The 20,456-nt window shown below is 38.4% G+C and overlaps 1 protein-coding gene across 2 annotated transcripts in view; it reads left to right on the top strand.

The window, feature by feature from the left end:
- The window catches only part of RAD54B (RAD54 homolog B), a 49,836-nt gene extending 29,614 nt beyond the window's left edge, over positions 1–20,222 (top strand). Inside the window, exons 4-15 of one of the 2 annotated variants that reach the window (XM_036436524.2) lie at positions 521–715; positions 2,489–2,770; positions 4,690–4,852; positions 7,864–8,089; positions 8,361–8,568; positions 11,771–11,910; positions 13,211–13,501; positions 14,632–14,807; positions 16,412–16,673; positions 17,701–17,767; positions 18,214–18,414; positions 19,760–20,222. In XM_036436524.2, the coding sequence (XP_036292417.1) occupies positions 521–715; positions 2,489–2,770; positions 4,690–4,852; positions 7,864–8,089; positions 8,361–8,568; positions 11,771–11,910; positions 13,211–13,501; positions 14,632–14,807; positions 16,412–16,673; positions 17,701–17,767; positions 18,214–18,414; positions 19,760–19,977 (2,429 nt within the window). In that variant the 3' untranslated portion in view covers positions 19,978–20,222. Of the gene's footprint in view, positions 1–520; positions 716–2,488; positions 2,771–4,689; positions 4,853–7,863; positions 8,090–8,360; positions 8,569–11,770; positions 11,911–13,210; positions 13,502–14,631; positions 14,808–16,411; positions 16,674–17,700; positions 17,768–18,213; positions 18,415–19,759 lie in introns of those variants that run through there. The other variant, XM_036436525.2, reaches the window with a different exon arrangement.
- The last annotated feature ends 234 nt before the right edge of the window (positions 20,223–20,456 follow it).

Below are 20,456 nucleotides of genomic sequence, written 5' to 3'. Positions count from 1 at the left end.
TTCTTTCAGAGAAATTTGTGATCTTATTTTAGGTTTCCCTGACTTGTCGTATCACTGTTAATCAAATCAGTTGTTTAAAACGTGATTTTAGCTATTTTCCCATGGATGTTGAAATATCATTTTTTTTAATTAGAGTTTTAAAATGTTTGCAGTGGTTATTATGTTATTTTACTTTAACTGAGTTTACATGACTTTGAGATAAGAAATTTATATTCATTGCAATCATGGTAATGCTACCCTGTTCCCCCGAAAATAAGACAGTGTCTTATATTAATTTTTTCTCCCAAAGTTGCGCTAGGTCTTATTTTCGGAGGATGTCTTATTTTCGGGGAAACACGATAGTACCTGACATTTGAATTTCTCAGTTGATTAAATGCTAACATGATAATTTCAAATATTCTTTCATGCTTCTTAATACAGTCTGATTTTGTTGTGTGTTTTTGTTTGAGTGGCTTTACTTTTAAACATTAAAGTGATCTTTAGTAATATGGTTTACGTATATTTTATATTTTTATTCTAGTTTATTCACCGCCTGAAGACATAACAGTGTCTACCGGACAAGAAGTGGAACCTGGTCGTGTGGTTAGATATTTCACTGTTGTTTGGTGTAAGGCTTCAAAGAAAAAACACAAAAAGTGGGAAGGTGATGCTGTTCTCATTGTGAATGGAAAATCACTTACATTAAAGGACCTGGAAGGCAAAGACATTGGAAAAGGTATTATGATATTACCCAATGTTTATGACTTGTCCTAAAATTAGTATATATCTTTGGTTGCATCATTGAAATCTAGTTGGGTTTTATAGAGCGGTGGTTTAAGATGTTCTTTTTTATCTAAATTATCTCGTAAACATAAAATTCTCTCATAATGTTTAGTCTTATGTATACTAGCTCAGTGAGGCAGATCCCATCTCATAGTTTCATTTTCTTCAAAAAAATTGATTTTCTAAAAAAAGAAAAAAAAATTAAATGCTCAGCCAGGTATATATATAGTTTGGCATTTCTGAGATTAAGCAGTTTGTCTTACTGCACTTCACTCCCACAACTTATTCTTTGTAGAATGCTAAGTGATTAAAATTTAAAAAGATATTGATCAGGAGTGGAATGAAATCTAATTTCAGTAATGTCAAATGAACCTATATTTTACATTTATTTGTTTATTTGTTTATTTATATTTATTGTTGAAAGTATTAGAGATGTCTTCCTTTTCCCCCCATGGACCCTCTCCAGTCCACTCCTATCTCCTCTAGATTATACGTTTAAGTTGGAGGTTGCCATTATGTCTATTATAAAATGTTGCCAGCATGACTTATACTAATATAAATTAGCCCACAGATTCACTCAACAACATGTTAATTGATTTTTTATCTCTCCCTCCCTCTCTCATATCAATGAAAACATTTAGAGCCGAAACCAGTTTGGCTCAGTGGTAGAGCGTCGGTCTGCGGACTGAAAGGTCCCAGGTTCGATTCCGGTCCGTTGGTTGCGAGCACATCCCCGTTAGGGGGTGTGCAAGAGGCAGCTGGTCGATGTTTCTATCTCATCGACGTTTCTAGCTCTCTATCTCTCTCCCTTTCTCTCTTTAAAAAATCAATAAAATATATTAAAAACAAAACAAAACAAAGAAAATATTGAACAACTACTATAAACTTAAACACTGTCATACTCAGTGTTTAGAGGAACTAAAATAAGTTACAGCAGATATTCATTGCATGTTATGGCTTAAGATAGATAATGGCTAGATTTTTGGAGAACTTGTTCATGCTTATTTAATAAAATTCTCAAGCCAACTAGAGTGGTAAAAGTTATCAAAATTTCCTGGAATATCTTTTACCCCTTAGTTATAGTATACATGATTTTGTGTATGTGTAGGTCATAATAAAATGTTTTAGTTGCAAGTAGCAAAAAATGCAAATTTGGTTTAAAACTAATTTTTACCCTATCTATAAAAGTAGAGTCACCTAAGGTGCTTTTTAAAAAAATACCAGTGCTGATGGAATTGGAGAACATCATGTTGAGTGAAATAAGCCAGTCAATGAAAGAGAAACACCACATGACCTCACTCATTTATGGATAATAAAGAATATTATAAACTGATGAACCAAAATATAGATATAGAGACAGTAAAGCAACAAGCAGACTGTCAAATTACAGCAGGGAGGGTAGGGAGATCTGGAGGAGATAATAGATCAACCGAAGGACTTGTATACATGCATATAAGTACAACCAATGGACACAAAACTCTGGGGGGAGAGGGTATGGGGGGGTGGAGCAATGTTAAAATATGTACACAGATAATAATTTAATAAAAAAATGTAAAAAAAAATACCAGTGCTTAGGCCCTGACCTTGGGGGCTGTGATATGTTTGGTCCGAATGATGGAGAAAGGCTGTATATGGAAGGCAAACAGGTCAATGTTTTTCTCTCACGTCAGTAATTAAGTCACCTTAGAGTATCAGGAAATTAACCTTCTTTGTTCTCAATTTAAAGGCACTGGGTATAAATTCAAAGAGCTTGAGAAGATCGGAGAGGGCCACACCATGATGGTCGGTGGGAAAGAAATAGAAGTCATGGGTGCGATCTCCCCAGATGATTTCAGCAGCGGCAGATGTTTCCAGCCCGGAGGAGGAAGTCCTGCTATATCACGTTCTTCGCAAGCTGCCAACAAGAGTTTCTCTAACCCCTTAAAAAGTGTCTATAAGCCAAGTTCAAAGGAAAATAGGCAGAATAGTTTCCAAAATTGCAAACCACGCCATGATCCATGTGCACCAAGTAAGATTTAAAAATTAGTTTGGATATTCTGTTTCTCCTGTCAAAAGATTTTTGGTATGTGAATTTAAACGTTAAATTTGCTTTTGAACTTTTCAGATGAAATTATGTATATATTATTCTTCAGACACATAATCTGATGGAAGGGATAATGGTGATGTTGAGTAAAATTGTGGTTTGAGAATTATTTTATAAGAAACCGTAATAAAATTTCTGTACATGCATTGAAGGAAAATATGCATATTGTAGAATGTATACACACAGACATACATGTGTATGGTTTTGGAAAAAATATGACATTTAGTAAGGAGAAAAATGAATAAATTCATGAATGAGGATTATGTTTTATGCTTCCATTTTGAAGACTATGTCTTGATTATATGCATTATCATATTAAAATATTGAATAATAAGATGTCATATAAAGAATTAAATTTTACCCCTAACCGGTTTGGCTCAGTGGATCAGTAGATAGAGCGTTAGCCTGTAGATTGAAGGGTCGCAAGTTTGATTCCTGTCAAGGTTGTGGGCACATCCCCAGTAGGGGGTGTGCAGGAGGCAGCTGATTGATGTTTGTCTCTCATTGATGTTTCTAACTCTCTATCCCTCTCTCTTCCTCTCTGTAAAAAAATCAATAAAATACACTTTTGAAAAATTAAATTTTAGCCTATCTGGCATAGCTCAGTGGTTGAGTGTTGATCTATTGTATGAACCAGGAGGTCACAGTTCGATTCCTGGTCAGGACATGTGCCCGAGTTGCAGGCTTAATCCCCAGTGGAGGGTTGTGGGGTTTGGGAGGCGGCCAGTCAATGATGACTTCAGATTTATCTTTTTATAACTAGACCTGCTATCTAGTTATATTTGATTTTGTAATTTTTGGTGGTATTTTAATAAAGCTTTTAAATTGCATTAGCATATTTCTAAAGAATTACATTATTGTCCAATAATGTAATTCTTTAGAAATATGCTTTGCAAAGATTAACTCTTTTTACATTCATGAGTATAGTGATTACCTTGAAGCAAATAATGGTGGTGAAGTCAGTGGGAAATCCTCAGTTCTTCTGGTTGACAGGAATAGTGGTCATTGTTAGTATGTACGGTACTGAAAATAAAGGGCATCTTTATGTTAAATTTAGGGAGCTTTTCCAGAATAAGAAGCTGTGAGCTTTGCAAGCACATGTTGGCAAAATTCCAACCTATGCTTTCTGTTGGATATAATAGTTCTATTTGCTTTGAGTACTGAACTATTAAACGCGGTGGCTTAGTGGATTTCTTATTAGAAATAGTGAATTTCAGAGCACTGAGTATATGAAGTTTAGAAAACTCTTTGTAATTCTTTGCATGAAATCTTACATCAATTAGGCATGAGTTTTTATTTTATTTTTAAATGAGATTTTATTTTATTTAAAGGAGCAGTGCATGCAAATTTGTGCACTGGGGCGGGCGGGGGGGGGGGGGGCGGCTCAGCCCATCCTGTGCTCTCTCATAGTCCTCAATCTGGGAATCCTAGCTCCTTACCACCCGCCTGCTCGCTGCTCCTTAGCGCTGCCTCAGAGGCCGGAGAGGCTTCTGCCACTGCCGCTGTGCTCCCCCAGTGGGAGTGCACTGACCACTCCTGCATTGAGCGTCTGCCCCCTGGTGGTCAGTGCACATCATAGCGACTGGTCATTCCACCGTTTGGTCTATTTGCATATTAGCCTTTAATTATATAGGATTTTGTACCCTTGCTTAGCATTAATGTTATTAAATTTGAAGGGTTGTGGGTGTTTGTTTGTGGGTTGTTTTTTTTCCGTTTGTTTGTTTGTTTTGCCACAAATGATGGCAAACAGTTCTATCTTATGAGTAATTAAAACAAGATAATGTAGCTGCTAACAAAGGGAAATTACAATTCATTTATAATTATTGTTTTTCCTTTTTCTTAAGATTCCTTTGTTATGCCCCGACCAGACAAAAATCATCAGTGGATGTTCAATAAGAACTGTTTCCCTGTTGTGGATGTTGTGATAGATCCTCACCTGGCACATTATCTTCGACCACATCAGAAAGAAGGAATCGTATTCCTTTATGAATGTATGATGGGAATGAGGTAGGAAAAGAAATAATTAGAGCTGAGTCTAATCTGAGTTTTGATTTAGCCCATAACATAATGGTTTTTTTAGGAAGAGTCTGATACAGTGATTCGCAGAGGGTCCATCATGAATTTTGTTGAAGTGAGTGGTACTTAAAATGCATTTATTTCAGAAGTGGTTCTTGATGGATACCATATATTAGCCATCTTGCTAGGAACTGGGCACACAAGACTCAGGACCATGGTCCTCACTTTTTATTTGAAGAAACAAATAAATGTAGTTAACCTGCCGAATCGATGAGAGAGAAACATCAACCAGCTGCCTCCTGCACATCCCCTACTGGGGACGTGCCCGCAGCCAACGTACATGCCCTTGACCAGAATCGAACCCGGGACCTTTCAGTCCGCAGACCTACGCTCTACCACTGAGCCAAACCGATTTCGGCTGGAAAACATGTTTTAAAAAATGCTTTTTGGTTATTATTAGGTCTAGTAATAATTAATGTCGTTTTCTAATACTTTTTTAAAATCGAATTTATTTAAACAATACAACAAAATTTAATCAACAATATAGTTGCCGTTGTTTTCTACTACTTGTGCCCAACGCTCAGGAAGCATTTTAATCCCTCTGTTGTAAAATTCTTGTGATTTTGATGCAAAAAATTCGGTCAATGCATTTTTGAGGCATTCTTCATTATTAAATTTTTTTCCAAGAAGAAAGTTTTGCAAAGAACGAAACAAATGGTAATCGGAAGGGGCAATATCAGGAGAATATGCAGGTTGAGGGAGAACTTCCCATTCCAACTGGTGCAGTTTTTCAGCAGTGATTCTTGCAGTATGCGGTCGTGCGTTATCGTGGTGAAGAATTACGCCCTTCCGATTAATCAGCGCGGGTCCTTTTTCTCTTAAAGCTTGGGCTAACCTTTCCAATTGGGCACTATACACTGCACTTGTAATGGTTTGGTTAGATGGTAAAAGTTCATAATGAAGAATTCCTTTAAAATTTCACCAAACACACAACATCACTTTTTTCGCATGCAAGTCAGGTTTTGGCGTGGGCTGCGGAGCCTCATTTTTGTCCAACCATTGAGGCCGCCTTTTCAAATTAACATACAGCACCCATTCTTCATCTCCGGTAACACTTTGCTCTAAAAACGGCAAACGGTTTTGACGAGAGAGGAGCGAACTGCAAATTGTGACTCTTTGATTACGGTTGTTGTCGGTCAACTCATGAGGAACCCATTTTCCAAACTTTTGGACTTTGCCAAGTGCACGCAACTGATTGGAAATTGTTTTTTGTGAACAATTTAAAGTTGTCGCAAGCTCTTGTTGGGCAATTTGAGGATTTTGCACCAAAAGAGCTTGAAGAGCTTCTTGATCAAAATTGAACACACGGCCTCAACCACTCTTGTCATCTAACGAAAAATTTTCCTCGCGAAACTTCTCAAACCAACGTTGGCATTTTCTGGCGCTAACTGCATCTTGACCAAGAGCACTACAGATGTTTTTTGCAGCCTCACTTGCTTTTCTTCCTAATTGGAACTCGTAAAGCATGCAGTGCCGAATATGCTCTTCATCCGCCATCTTCTTAGCCCTAGTTTTGCAACAAAAACCAAACCAAACACAAACTTTTTCAAGCAAAACTTGTTAATTGCACTTCACACGTTCTGTAGATACCATGTGTTTGAAGGTTATGTCAATACAAGTCAACGCCAAGCAAGATTTTAAACGAATGTTTAAAAACGACATTAATTATTACTAGACCCGATATTTCTACCAATAAGGAATAGAATTATTAACAGACTATACTTATGTTTTTGGTAATAGCCTCAATTCCCTTGGACTTTGTAACTTTTAAAATATATACCAACTATATATGTCAAAGGGTTTTAAAAGCTATAAAGTGATATGGGATGCCACTTAAAATATTTCTTCTATTATTTAATTTTAAGTTGTGTTAACCTAGTAGATCTGTAGGATAACAGACTCTTAGTAAATTATGTATATTAGATTAAATATTTATTATTTAATGTTTCTTATAATGCAGAGAAATATTTTGGTTGAAGTTTTTATTTACTATCAGAGAATCACAAATACAGCTCCATAGCTCTTAATGGTTAAGATTACAATATATTTTAAACTGTTTTGATACCTACTAACAAGACTGATAATAACTGCTGAACTGTTAGTGATGAAGACAGGTCAAGTATTCATATCCTATATAATAAAGAGGGAATACGCAAATTGGCCATCATGCTGTCACAAAGATGGCGGCGCCCAAAGCCACAAGATGGTAGTACCCAGTCCCCTCAGCCCTGACAGGGTCTCTCAGTCCTTTCAGCTCCGCTGGGGGTGGAAGATGGCAGGCGTGAGGTGTGGCCAGACCTGCCCTCAGCCCCTTAGCCACCCAGGGCTGGCCTGAAGTGCAAGCAAGCCTCGATGGCAACTGCCCAGCCACCCAGGGCCTCCTGAGGCTCAGGTAACCAGGGCCGACCGAGGCTTTGCACTGCCGGCAGCGCAGCAACGGAGGTGTGATAGGGGTGTCTCCCCTTATCGCCAGGTCGCCTCCCGCCCCTGAGGGCTCTCAGCCTGAGGGACCCTCCCCTTTTAGTACATAAATTTTCATGCATCGGGCCTTTAGTGTAAATATAAAATTGAGATTCATCTGTAATCTATAGATATGTGTGTGTGTGTGTGTGTGTGTGTGTGTGTGTGTATATATATATATATATATGTAAGTATATATATGTATATATACACATGTATATTACTAATAAATGATTTGGATTCAACTCTAATTTCAGATTTGTCTTAGTAATTTCGTAGACAATAAATATACAATGAGCACAATTATCAAAAATGCAAAAGAGATAACAATCAGCTTGATGAAAAACTAGAAAAAGTATTTAGGGAGTAGAGTTGTTTTAATTACAAAATATCAGTTTCTGGTTCTTGACTAACAAGTGAGGATTTTATAGCCATAAAATATTTTCCTGTTGTGATTTAAAAAGTATAATTATTTCTAACAGGGTGAATGGCAGATGTGGAGCTATTCTTGCTGATGAAATGGGTTTAGGGAAGACATTGCAATGTATTTCACTTATCTGGACCCTCCAGTGTCAGGGACCCTATGGAGGCAAGCCGATAATAAAGAAGACACTTATTGTCACACCTGGAAGTTTGGTGAATAATTGGAGGAGAGAATTTCAAAAATGGTTAGGAAGTGAAAGGATCAAGATATTTACTGTTGATCAGGTAAGAGACTTAAAAGTTTATCCTTGGTCATTGTCTACATCTGCAGTTTTTCAAATAATTTCTGCAATTTTCACTCTCTAATGGGGCAGTTTCTCAAGTGTATGTAACTCTCCCCCTCCTTTACAGAGAAATGGAATCTTGGCATACAATTTGGTTTTGAGTTAACATATTCTAATACTTGCTTAACGGCTGTGGGAGATAGGCTGCTTAAATTTAATTTCGTACAGTTTCTACCCAAGATTTGTGAAATATTATGTTCTCCTTTTGTTAGGACCACAAAGCAGAAGAATTCATCAAATCTCCATTATATTCTGTTCTGGTTATCAGTTATGAGATGTTGCTTCGCTCCCTGGATCAGATTAAGAATCTAAGGTTTGATCTCCTCATCTGTGACGAAGGGCACCGCTTGAAGAACAGTGCCATCAAGACGACGACAGCCCTCCTCAGCCTCGCCTGTGAGAAAAGAGTAATTCTGACTGGTCAGTACTCGCTTTGGGTGGAGGTCATGGAATGGCTGCCTAGTGAGCATGTATGACTTGTAATATGATGGTTGGCATCCAATGAACCCATGTTATTTATTTATTTATTTATTTTTAATTTAAAAAATATATTTTATTGATTTTGTACAGAGAGGAAAGGAGAGAGATAGAGCGTTAGAAACATCGATGAGAGAGAGTCATCGATCAGCTGCCTCTTGCACACCCCCTACTGGGGATGTGCCCGCAACCAAGGTACATGCCCTTGACCGGAATCGAACCTGGGACCCTTCAGTCCCCAAGCCGATGCTCTATCCATTGAGTCAAACCGGTCTCGGCTGAACCCATGTTATTGAATGGAGTTTGTGCTAATAAAGCCGTGGTAGGACTGCTTTCCCAAATCCCTATGTGATATTCCCCAACTCTCCCAAAGCTCTGAATAGTTTCACTAAACATACCAACTTGATTACATCATTAGCGTTTCCTTTTTTTCTTGTCACGGGACATGGCTTTTTGTTCACATTAAGTTATTTAGCTTCTTCTAGAAGTTCTACCTCGTCCAGAATGAGAGAAGAGTCCTACAAGCAGGGAGCCAGGGACTGCACTCAAGACAGCCTTTGTGATCTCTTAGGATGGCACTGTGCTAGTATATTGCTTTCTCCTGTGGCAACATAACTTCTGTTTTTCCTTTTTTGCTTCTTGAAATCCTTTTGCTTACCACTTTTTGTATTCCGACTTTTTTTTTTTAAGTTTTGCTTTGACCTCTTTCTCTTGTGACCTCTTTCTCTTAGGGCAGTGTACGGCAAACTCATTAGTAAAACAGAGCCAAATATCAACAGTACAATGATTGAAATTTCTTTTGAGAGCCAAATTTTTTAAACTTAAAATCCTTCTAACGCCACTTCTTCAAAATAGACTCGCCCAGGCCGTGGTATTTTGTGGAAGAGACACAAGGGGCCAAAGAGCCGCATGTGGCTTGCGAGCCACGGTTTGCCGACCACTGACTTAGGGTGACTTCAGGTACAAGTAACCGACATCTGAATTAAATGTGCTTATTATCCCACATAACTGGAAGTCTAGAGCTAGTGCAGGCTCAGAGCTGCGATAATGCAGCTCAATAATATCAACGATGATTTGGGCTCTTTTTGTCTCCCGCTGGGCCAGGGCTGGTAGCCGGTGACTGCAGCATTTCCAGGCATCACTTCCAGATGTGGTGATACCCCAAGGAGAGTGGAGACTGGCTCTTCCTGTTTCTCTCTTTTCAAGAATGAGGAAACTTCCCCAGAAGCCCCTCTCTCACTTCCTCTCATGTCTCCTTGGTCAGGGTGGGTCAGATGACGGTGGCGGAAACGGTTAGTGCCGTTCCTGGCTCCCCTTTCTGGTTGCACCCATCTCTTAGCTGCTGTGACTATTGACTAAACAACTCCCGTCCCCGTCTCTTCTGGAGAACGATCCCTGGTTGAATAAGCACTTACTCTGTCCTCTATAGCTTGGCCAGCGATTGACTCATAAAAGGGAAAGTGAAAAATGCCAGCCTGCTTGAGTAATTTCAGGACCAGCTTGATGGTACAATTTATGCTCTCAGCCTCCCTATAATTTAGCTTGAGGTTATCCTTGCTTATTTTCTCCCTCTGCTGTTTCTGGATTCCGTTATTCTCTTTGTCCCGAGAGCACTCTCTCCCCAAATAATATGCAGCCAAATACTTATCTCAGGCTCTGCTTCTGAGGAATCCGGTATGAGATAAAACCCTTATGTCTTTGGCAAAGGGTGGGACTATCATGATTGTCTTGGGTTCATCAGTTGGGACTAGACGAATGCCTGGAAGCCAGACACAATGATCCTTATCTCTCTCCCCTTTCCTTCTTGCTTTTCCCATTCTCCCTGTTTTTATTAGTCATTGTCACGAATTTTCTTTTCAAAGTGTAACAAAATGCATACAACATAAATATATTTTCTCTAGTCTTTCTATGATGTGTTTAAACATGTAGAACTGGCCGAAACCGGTTTGGCTCAGTGGATAGAGTGTCGGCCTGTGGACTGAAGGGTCCCGGGTTCGATTCCAGTCAAGGGCATGTACCTTGGTTGTGGGCACATCCCCAGTGGGGGTGTGCAGGAGACAACTGATCGATGACTCTTTCTCATCAATGTTTCTGGCTCTCTATCCCTCTCCCTTCCTCTCTGTAAAAAATCAATAAAATATATATTTTTAAAAATGGAGAACTGATTAGCTGTGTTAAAAAAACACAACTGGTAAACATTGGTCCAACCTGGAATTGACCAGTTTGGTTTTGAAGGGAAGTGATCCTTAAACTCTCTGACATTGTAAAATTCATATTGTTTATGTTAATGAAATAAGTGCATTTTAAAAAACAAATGTTATTTATATCTTTGGACAATTTTTTTCTAGTCTGTTATATTCTTGACTATGCTGCCTTATATGTTCTTTTGATATTATAATTGTTGAAGCATGCTAATGTTCTTTTAAATACTAGTTAGCCAAAGTTATTGAGTATGTAATATATGCAGGGTATATTAATTCATTCCAGCCTGCCAGCCTTTCAGATTAGAAGATCCCACTTCGATTTGGCGACTTTGAAAGACAGTAACAGTAGGTGCCATTCACTGAGTGTTTTATTAAATGTCAGGCCCTGTGCTGGTCACTTCACATACATCGTCTCTATTTTTCTTCTTTGTAAAGTATTATCTTCCCACTTTTATAACTTGAAGAGCTAAGGCAATTTGTCTCAAGTCACACAGTTATAATAATATTAAGAATTACTGAGGATTATGGAACATTTATTGTGCTCTAGGCCCTGTTCTAAGTAAGTATAAGGATTATCTCATCCATACAACTCTAGGAGTTACTATTAATATTCCCATTTTACAAATAATAGAACTGGGGTAAGTAACTTGCTCAGGGTCTCTCAGAGAATAAGTGATGCAAGTAGGATTTGAACCCACACAGACTCCAGAACCTGCACTCAGCCACTATGCTATACTAAAGAAGAATTTAGTTAAAACCAGAGTTAAAACTTTATATATAATTACTCATATATTTTTTTTCAACTTGATCTGACTGCTCTTTTGTCCTCAGTTTTAGGGACTTTGCTTACAGTTAGTCTGTTTAAGGAAGTAAGTACAAATGTCTATGTAGATCTGTGATTGTAAAACACAAACTTGACCTCATCACTTTTAACTCTCTAGGTACTCCAGTTCAGAATGATCTGCAAGAATTTTTTGCATTAATTGACTTTGTAAATCCAGGAATATTAGGCTCTTTGTCATCTTTTAGAAAAATATATGAAGAACCCATCATTATATCGAGACAACCTTCTGCTTCTAAGGTATAATTTATTTTAATAAATTTTGGTTAAAAAAAGAGCAGTATGCCTGGGGAAATTCTCTATAACTTGGATAGTTTTAATTGAGGAAAGATTAAATTAGTATAGTTAATTTTCCCCATCACAATTCTTGAACTCTTGTATTTCTTATTTTAGAAAATAATGGTATGACTTTTTAAAATTTCATAAATAGATACTTCAGATAGAAAGAACTATAATTGGTAGTAAACATTTAAAATGCTCATCCTTACTGGCATTGAAAAGTAAACCAAAGTGGCCCTCACCAGTGTGGTTCCGTTGGTTGGAGCATCATTCTATACACCAAAAGGTCAATGGGTTTGAACCCTGGTCAGGACACATGCCCAAGCTGTGAGTTTGATCCCTGATCAGGGTGTGTACAGGAAGCTACTGATTGATGTTTCTCTCTCACATTGATGATTCTCCCTCTCCCTTTCTCTCTCTCTAAAATCAACAAAAACATATTTTCCCCCCATTGATTTTCAGAGAGAATGGAAGGGGGGTGGAGAGGAGAAGAGAGAGAGAGAGAGAGAGAGAGAGAGGCAGATTCATAACAGTAGCAAAATTATAGTTATGAAGTAGCAACGAAAATAATTTTATGGTTGGGGGTCACCACAACATGAGGAGCTGTATTAAAGGGTCGCGCGGCATTAGGAAGGTTGAGAACCACTGCTCTAAAGATTCTATATAGCCAGTGTTTTAAACTCTGCATCTGGTAGATTGTTCATCCCCATTTTGTTTAGTTCTTTTTCTGGAGTTTTATTATATTCTTCCATTTGGGACATGTTTTACTCGTACTGAATTTTGATTTTAAAACTGTACTATTATTTAATGAGTAATGTGTAATGATTTGGAAAGAATCAGTAGTGCTTTGTGCCAGTAATTTCCTATAGGGTTAATTTTAGGATCAGTAACTTGTCAAAGTATTTGCTTACAAGACTTTGCTGTGTCAGCTCTTTGCTTTGATTTTAAGACTGTACCATTACAGTATTCACATAAAAATTTCCTTTCAGAATAATTAAGTTTGTAGATTATAGATTTCTGGTTGCTCTCACTGGTGCCAAATAGCCAAACAATCAAAAATTTAGGTAATTGTGACTTCACTTAATTAAATGATTATGCTGAACATTTAAAGAGATGATGGTTGGTTTTCCTTTCACAGACTTGTATTTCATTTATTCTGATGAATCAAAAATATGAATTAAAGTAACTACTTTATCATTATAAAATATTTAATGTTTATTTAAACTGCAAGTCAGCTATAAGTCTGCTCTTTCTTTCACAGGAAGAAAAGGAGTTGGGAGAGAGAAGAGCAGCTGAACTTGTTTGCCTCACGGGACTCTTCTTCCTCAGAAGAACCCAGGAGGTCATAAATAAATACCTTCCCCCGAAAATAGAGAATGTAGTCTTTTGCCGACCAGGGGCGCTACAGCTTGAACTTTATCAAAAGCTGTTGAATTCTCAGGCTGTGAGGTTCTGTCTTCAAGGGTCGTCGGAAAGCAGTCCTCATCTGATATGCATAGGCGCTCTTAAAAAACTGTGCAATCACCCCTGCCTCTTGTTCAGCTCCATAAAGGTGAGCAGCGTGGGAGACTGTCAGGCTCTGAGCTGAGGGTTCTCCGTCATGTGACTCTAAGAGGGCAGAGCGGACCAATTCCTGGGGCTGTATTTGTGGGTTTCCCCAAGGATCTGAGTCTCTTCAGGACGGTTCTGCCCTTGAGCAGGCCCGACCTGCTTGTTCTTCAGAGCATGTCCGCATTCGCAGAGCTGAACGAGGGATGGAGTGGGTTTGAGGCTCTGCCTTCCAGACCGTGCCCCATGCCCTTTGGTACCTTGTCTAGTACCTTGTCATGGTTTCTCTTCCTGTCTTTTATTAAGATAGCCGGTCAGTTTTGTTCGTTTGGTGCTAACAAATACAAAATTTGCCATTATAAGGTAACACATGATTTTTGTATGAAAGTCACAAGAAAGACAAAAAAAATGATATGCTGGTTAGAATGCAAGTTGTTAAATGGAAGATATTTTGGTAATATGTATCAAAAGCCTTATAATTTTGTATATTTTGTGGCCTGGCATACCATTTTTAATGGCTAAGCCCTTTTCTTCCTGTGAAAGAAATAGCAGACTTAAATAAATTTTGAAATTTATTATAAAGAAATAAAGCTCCCCCCCTCCCCCTAACATCCAGACAGTGATTCTGCACTTGTAGGGTGAAGGCAGTAGGCATTAGGATACTGCATTAGAACTGCTCTGTAATGAACTCAGAAGGACACATGACCAACACTCTAGCCAGTGTTCTCAGTGGTTAGAGTGTTGGCCTGTGCACCAAAGGGTTGTGAGTTTGATTCCTGGTCAAGGGCACATACCTGGGTTGCAGGTTTGATCCCCAGCCCCAGATGGGGCAAGTATGAGGCAACCAATCAATGTGTCTTTCTCAAATAGATGTTTCTCTCTCTCTCTCTCTCTCTCTCTCTCTTTCTCTCTGTCATTTTCCTCTCTTCCCCTCTCACTCTCCCTTCCACTCTCTCTAAAAATCAATGGAGAAAATGTTCTTGGGTAAGGATTAACAACAATATTTACATGATAGTTAGCTTGGTCTTTTCAGGAAGCTATTAATATTCATCTTTCCTCCCATACTTTGAGCATTTTTCTCTTCCAATTAAAAGCAAACAAACGTGAGCCAATGTTAATCATTCTTTTAAATAGGAAAAAGAATGTAGCTCAACTGGGGATGAAAATGAAGAGAGTAGTTTATATGAAGGCTTGATAAATGTGTTCCCTGCTGACTATAACCCTCTTGCGTTCACTGAGAAGGAGTCAGGAAAACTACAAGTGCTGACAAAGCTCTTAGCTGTTATCCACGAACTTCGTCCTACTGAGAGGTAAGTGGTCAGTCTAATGATCTGCTTGTAAGTGCTGCTGGAATTGTGGTTTAGATATGGCCTGACTCCCCCGCCCCGTCTGTCTTTCAAAAGAAGAAAACATTAAAAATAAGTTGGTTTTTTTTGGGTCATGATCAGCATCTGTAAGTTTTTATTTAAGAAAAAAAAAAATATAAACACATATATTAAAAAAAAAAAAACCCTAGAGAAGTCTTATAACATCTAACTTGACCTTGAAGCTCTTTCAGAATCCTTTAAAAAAAATTTTTTTAAACATCTCTTAAATGTTGATAACCCTTAGAATTTTCTCTTTAGCCTCCTTCTCGCTCTAAGTACTCTTTCTGGGATATCTCTACTCCCCATAGTTGTAACTACCTCCCATATATCCCAAGTTTGTCTCTCTCTCGTCCAGCCCTCTGTTCTAGTTCCCACATCCTTCTTTCCAACTCTTTAATGGACATCTAAATCTAATTCTTTTCTTTTTTATTGGTCATTACATTCCTTTTGAACCTATTTCTGGTCAGACTCTTGTTATTATCTGCAAAATCTCCAGTGAAAATTACAATTTGGCTATCATTTTGAATTTACAAGGTATTTCCCTCATTCTTGATTTTTAAAATTACCTCCTCTTCTTGTGAATGTTATCTCTTACTTGAGGATGTTTTCTCCATTACTGTTTTATTCGGGTTTCTCCTTTATTGTTCTACTTTTAATGTTGGAGACTCACTGTAAATAGATGGTGACGTGTAGTGCCCATTTATATTTTAGAGTGAGGCAGTACAACTTATTGAAAGTTGTGTGTGCATGGGTAAGACTTGTGTATTGTTCACCTTCATTGGGTAATTAGGCAGCGAGTTGGCTTCTTTCTTTATCTCTGTGGATCTCTTCTGTGGGGCGATTCATGTGATCTCAGAGATTAATCTCCCAATAATATCTTTCCTGGGGTGGGATGTAAGAGGGATGCCTGGCTGCTGCTGTTCTAGGGACCTTCTGTATGCATGCTTTCATTCTCATTAGTCATTACATCCCTGTCTCTTGAAGTTCTCTGGTCTGTTTCTTTGGTTTACCTTCTCCAGACAGCAAGCATTGTATTTGAGAAAGAAGTCAGCTGGTTACATGGGCTAGGGCCTGGGTTCTGTTATCAGTGCTCTTGTCAGCGCTCCAGTCTCCTTCCTTCTGGGGTACCTTAAGAAGATTCTCAAGTGAATGAACTTGCACTTGTTTCTTATTGGAATCTCCCTCTTTGGGCACTAAGGTTTCACCTTCTCTGTACTCATAAGTAGATCACTACCGTATTTCATCATTTTCTGTTTTCGTATATAAATGTTCCTTTAAAAAAACTTCAAAGATAGAGTTTGTATTTCTGTTTCTCATTCTCCGGCTGTTTTTAGGGTGACTTTAGAGAAATGAAGAAGGCAGAAAAGTTTTTACTTCACTATCTTAAAACTGGAAAATCTCTTATATATAAAATTTAAAATTGAATTTGAAGGAGAACCTGAGTTTTAATGAATACGGCCATTGTTGCATGTTCTATAAATATCAGTGATAATATTATTTGGCAATTTTCTTCAAATATACCAAGAGTCTTTCTTTTTGATTGACAGGGTGGTGTTGGTATCCAACTACACACAAACTCTGAATATTTTACAAGAAGTATGTAAGCGTCATGGATATGCTTATACAAGACTTGATGGACAGACACCAGTCTCTCAAAGGCAGCAAATTGTTGATGGCTTCAATAGTAAATACTCTTCTGATTTCATTTTTTTATTAAGTTCAAAAGCTGGTGGCGTGGGACTTAACCTTATTGGAGGATCTCACTTAATTCTCTATGACATTGATTGGAACCCAGCCACGGATATCCAGGTAGGACTAGTTCTTATGCATTAAATAAACATTACAGAATGCCTGCTGGGGATACACCTGCTGGGGATACAAAGATGATGTATCTTTATGTATCTTAAGATTTCTACTTACAGATTTGCACCACAGTTGGTATCTGTGTTTTTATTACAGTGAAAAGACAGATTAAAATTAGTAAAGATAAAAGGTACATGGGGTAGAGACCAGGCACAAGCTTCCCTTTTTCCTTCCCTACTGGAGTTCTGTGGACAACATTTAATTTTCCCAGCATCGATGAGTACCTGTCAAACAGAAGTTCATTTGCATCTCGGTGTCCAGAGTTTTTGTTGGTGCTCACGTAGGCATGAAATACTGGAGTGACTGACCTCAGTTACTCAGTCTCCAACATCACCAAAAGGCAAACTGACAGGACACGGCCTAAATCACATTGTTAGCATAAAAGATCTAGTGGCTGCAAGGCCCCAGCTAAACAGAGACCCTTTATCAGGCAGGGCACTTCAAAGGCTTAGAGGTTATCTAGTTGCAGCTGGTGGGAAGGCCAGACCTTTCTTTGGGAAATGCAAGAGCGAGAGGGAGAGAGAGAGAGAGAAACATCTGATGTGACAGAGACACATTGAATGGTTGCCTCCTGCATGTGCCCTGTCCCGGCCGGGGATCAAACCTGCAACTGAAGTATGTACCCTTGACCGGCAATCGGACCTGTGACCCCTTAGGTCCATGGACCAGTGCTCTAACCACTGAGCAAACGACCGGGGCAGTTCTTTGCATTTTTGCCATCTAAACCCACTGTGCCATTCACTGTTGACATCCCTCTAGTTATTTTACAGCCCTACAGTGGGTGTCCATGCCTTCCTTTTTTCTCAGGAAAAAGATAGGGAGTGGAAAATGCTTTGACATGCCTAGGCTTTGTTTTTTGAAGCTATAAGTAAACTCAAGAATTCCTAATCTTAAATGTATTAATGCAAATTGCTTGCAGGGAAAAGACTAGTAGTTTCAACTGTACTCTCAGAATTCTCGTTTATTTTCTAAGGCAATGTCTAGAGTGTGGAGAGATGGTCAGAAACATCCAGTACATATTTACAGACTCCTAACTACAGGTAATAACCCTTCAATGTGCCAAAAATGTATCCCTTTAAATAAGCTACACTAATAAAAGAGAAATATGCAAATTGACCATACCTCTGCAATGCGCAGCAGACAATCAGGAGTGAGTATGCAAATTAACCCAACATAGATGATGGGTTAATTTGCATATGCATATGCAGAGCAGCAGATGGCGCAGGACTCCTATGATGGGGAGAGTAGGGGGGGGGGGGGTGGTGGGTGGTGCAGAGGGACCTAAACCAGGGGAAGGAAGGCCTATTCTTGCATGAATCTTCGTGCAACCGGCCTCTAGTATAAAAAGTATTGTTGTTGTTGTTAATCTGTGCTTCCGTGTTAGGAATTATTGTTCTTTTGTTAACTATATGCTAACCATACTTTACCCTGCAGAAATAACAGGCGTGAGGATCTGCAGTGAATCTAATGATTGCTTTCTCTTCAGGTACAATAGAAGAAAAGATCTATCAGAGGCAGATCAGTAAGCAAGGTCTTTCTGGGGCAGTTGTAGACCTGGCTCAGACATCTGAGCATATCCAGTTTTCAGTGGAGGAGCTTAAAGATTTGTTCACGTTACACGAAAGCTCCCACTGTGTGACTCATGACCTGCTTGACTGTGAATGTGCAGGAGAACGAGACCATGCAGGTTTGTTGTATGCTAATTCTGTAAGGATGGTAAAGTTCATTTATTTCTCTGCAGCAGTTGAAAGTATTTAAATACAGAATAACTACAATATTTACCATTTGTATATGTTGATTTTTTCCCCCCCTGCAGGTCAGAGGGCAAATCAGTTTTTGAGAAAATATTAACTAGAACATTAATCTCTTCATTTCGCTTCTTATTTCTGAAACAGCTGTGAGAAATTTAGCTTCGAGAAATCTTTCAAATTCTGGCATAATGGTTTCAGAATTAGAACCCTTATTTCCATTACCCTCAAAACATACACTTGACAGACCTTAATCATGATGGGAACACACTTTCTGAGGTGGTTAGCAGGGCCACCATACTTCCCAGTACCTGGTGAACTGCTAGTGCTGGTTAAGTGAAGCTGAAAACGTCAGTCCTGGCCTAGTCAGTGTGGCTCAGTAGATAGAGTGCTGGCCTGTGGACCGAAGGGTCCCGGGTTCGATTCTGGTCAAGGGCACGTCCCTCAGTTGCAGGCTCCTCCCTGGCCCCGATCCTGGTCGGGGCTCATGCAGGAGGCAACCAATCGATGTGTTTCTCTCACGTCGATATTTCTGTCTTTCCCTCTCTCTCCCACTTTTGTAAAAATCAATGAAAAAATATCCCCAGTTGAGGAAGTAAATGAATAAACAAACAAACAAATAAATACATCAGTCCTCTATAATTAACACCATTCACATAGGAACTGGATCTTGAGTGTTTAAGAGTTTGAAGTCACTTGATAAATTATTTTGAGTAGGTTAAGAAGTTAGACTATACAAGACTGACATGAAAACTTTATATTTTATATAAATTAATATTGGATACTCTGTTTTCTATTTTAACAATTTTTGCTTTTATCTTTTCCTTTTTCATTGTATTTACTCTGTTCTTTTTCTTATTTTTCAAGTTGAATACCTAGCTTAATGATTTTCAGTTTTCTTTTATGAAATGGGTATTTAAGGCTGTGAATTTTCCATAAGGCTGGATCTTATAATTTTGATGTGCAGTTGTTTTTTTTTATTACTTCATTCTAAATATTCTGTATAATGGGCTTGATTATGGAATGTTGCCCCAGATTGTTCCAATTATATTGTGAATTTGGAAATATATTTAGTCCCAAAGGTGTTAGATAATGGTTTGCAGCCCTGTAACATATCTTTGGATGATTATTTGTTATTGTATGTCTCCTATTAGACCAGAAGTCCTTGAGATTAGAGAACAAAATGTAATGAATTTCATAAACTCATATCATAAAATAAAAAGTATTGTATGTAGTAGAGTATTGGTTGGCTTAAGAATTTTCTCATTCTTTTACTTATTGCAGGTGATTCACTGGAAAAATTCCCTGTCTCTAGAAATTGTCAGCTTGGCCCACATCACAAGAATCCTGACTCCCGGAAACCTCTCTCCATGTCACAACTGAAGCAGTGGAAACACTTTTCTGGAGATCAGTTAAATCTTAAAGACCCTTTTCTTGAAAGAATAAAAGAAAATGTGTCCTTCTTTTTTCAGAATATAACCAATCAAAATACTGCTCTGTAATGAAAGAGCACTTCATGATGTTCCCTTGCCCCCCCTTTAAAAAATAACGGTTAATTAAATGTAAGTTTTGAAAACTATTAGAATTTACTTATTTAATTAAATCCTTATTGTTGAAAGTATTATTTATGTCCCTTTTTTTCCCCATCGACTCGTTCTAGCCTGCTCCTGTCCCCTACCCAGGCCCTCACCACCCTATTGTCTGTTTTTGTGCATATATGCATACAAGTTGATCTCTTCCTACCTACCCAGCCATCTCTGCCTTCCCTGAGATGTCCTGGATAGAATTACTTATATTACAATAATAAATTTGTTGCAAAGTGTATCAGCTTCTTACCCACTCATCTGGTCATGGCTCTTGGGCTGTTTCTGCCTCTTAGTTATTGTAAATCACACTGCGATGAAAATGGGGATGCATATATTCTTTCTGATAGGTGTTTTGGGATTCTTAGGAAATTCGTGACTTGCAATCAACAATACAG

This window comes from Pipistrellus kuhlii, unplaced genomic scaffold (assembly GCF_014108245.1).
Source record: "Pipistrellus kuhlii isolate mPipKuh1 unplaced genomic scaffold, mPipKuh1.p scaffold_m20_p_14, whole genome shotgun sequence".
Lineage (NCBI taxonomy): Eukaryota > Metazoa > Chordata > Mammalia > Chiroptera > Vespertilionidae > Pipistrellus > Pipistrellus kuhlii.
This window is presented reverse-complemented; position numbering and strand designations above follow the sequence as displayed.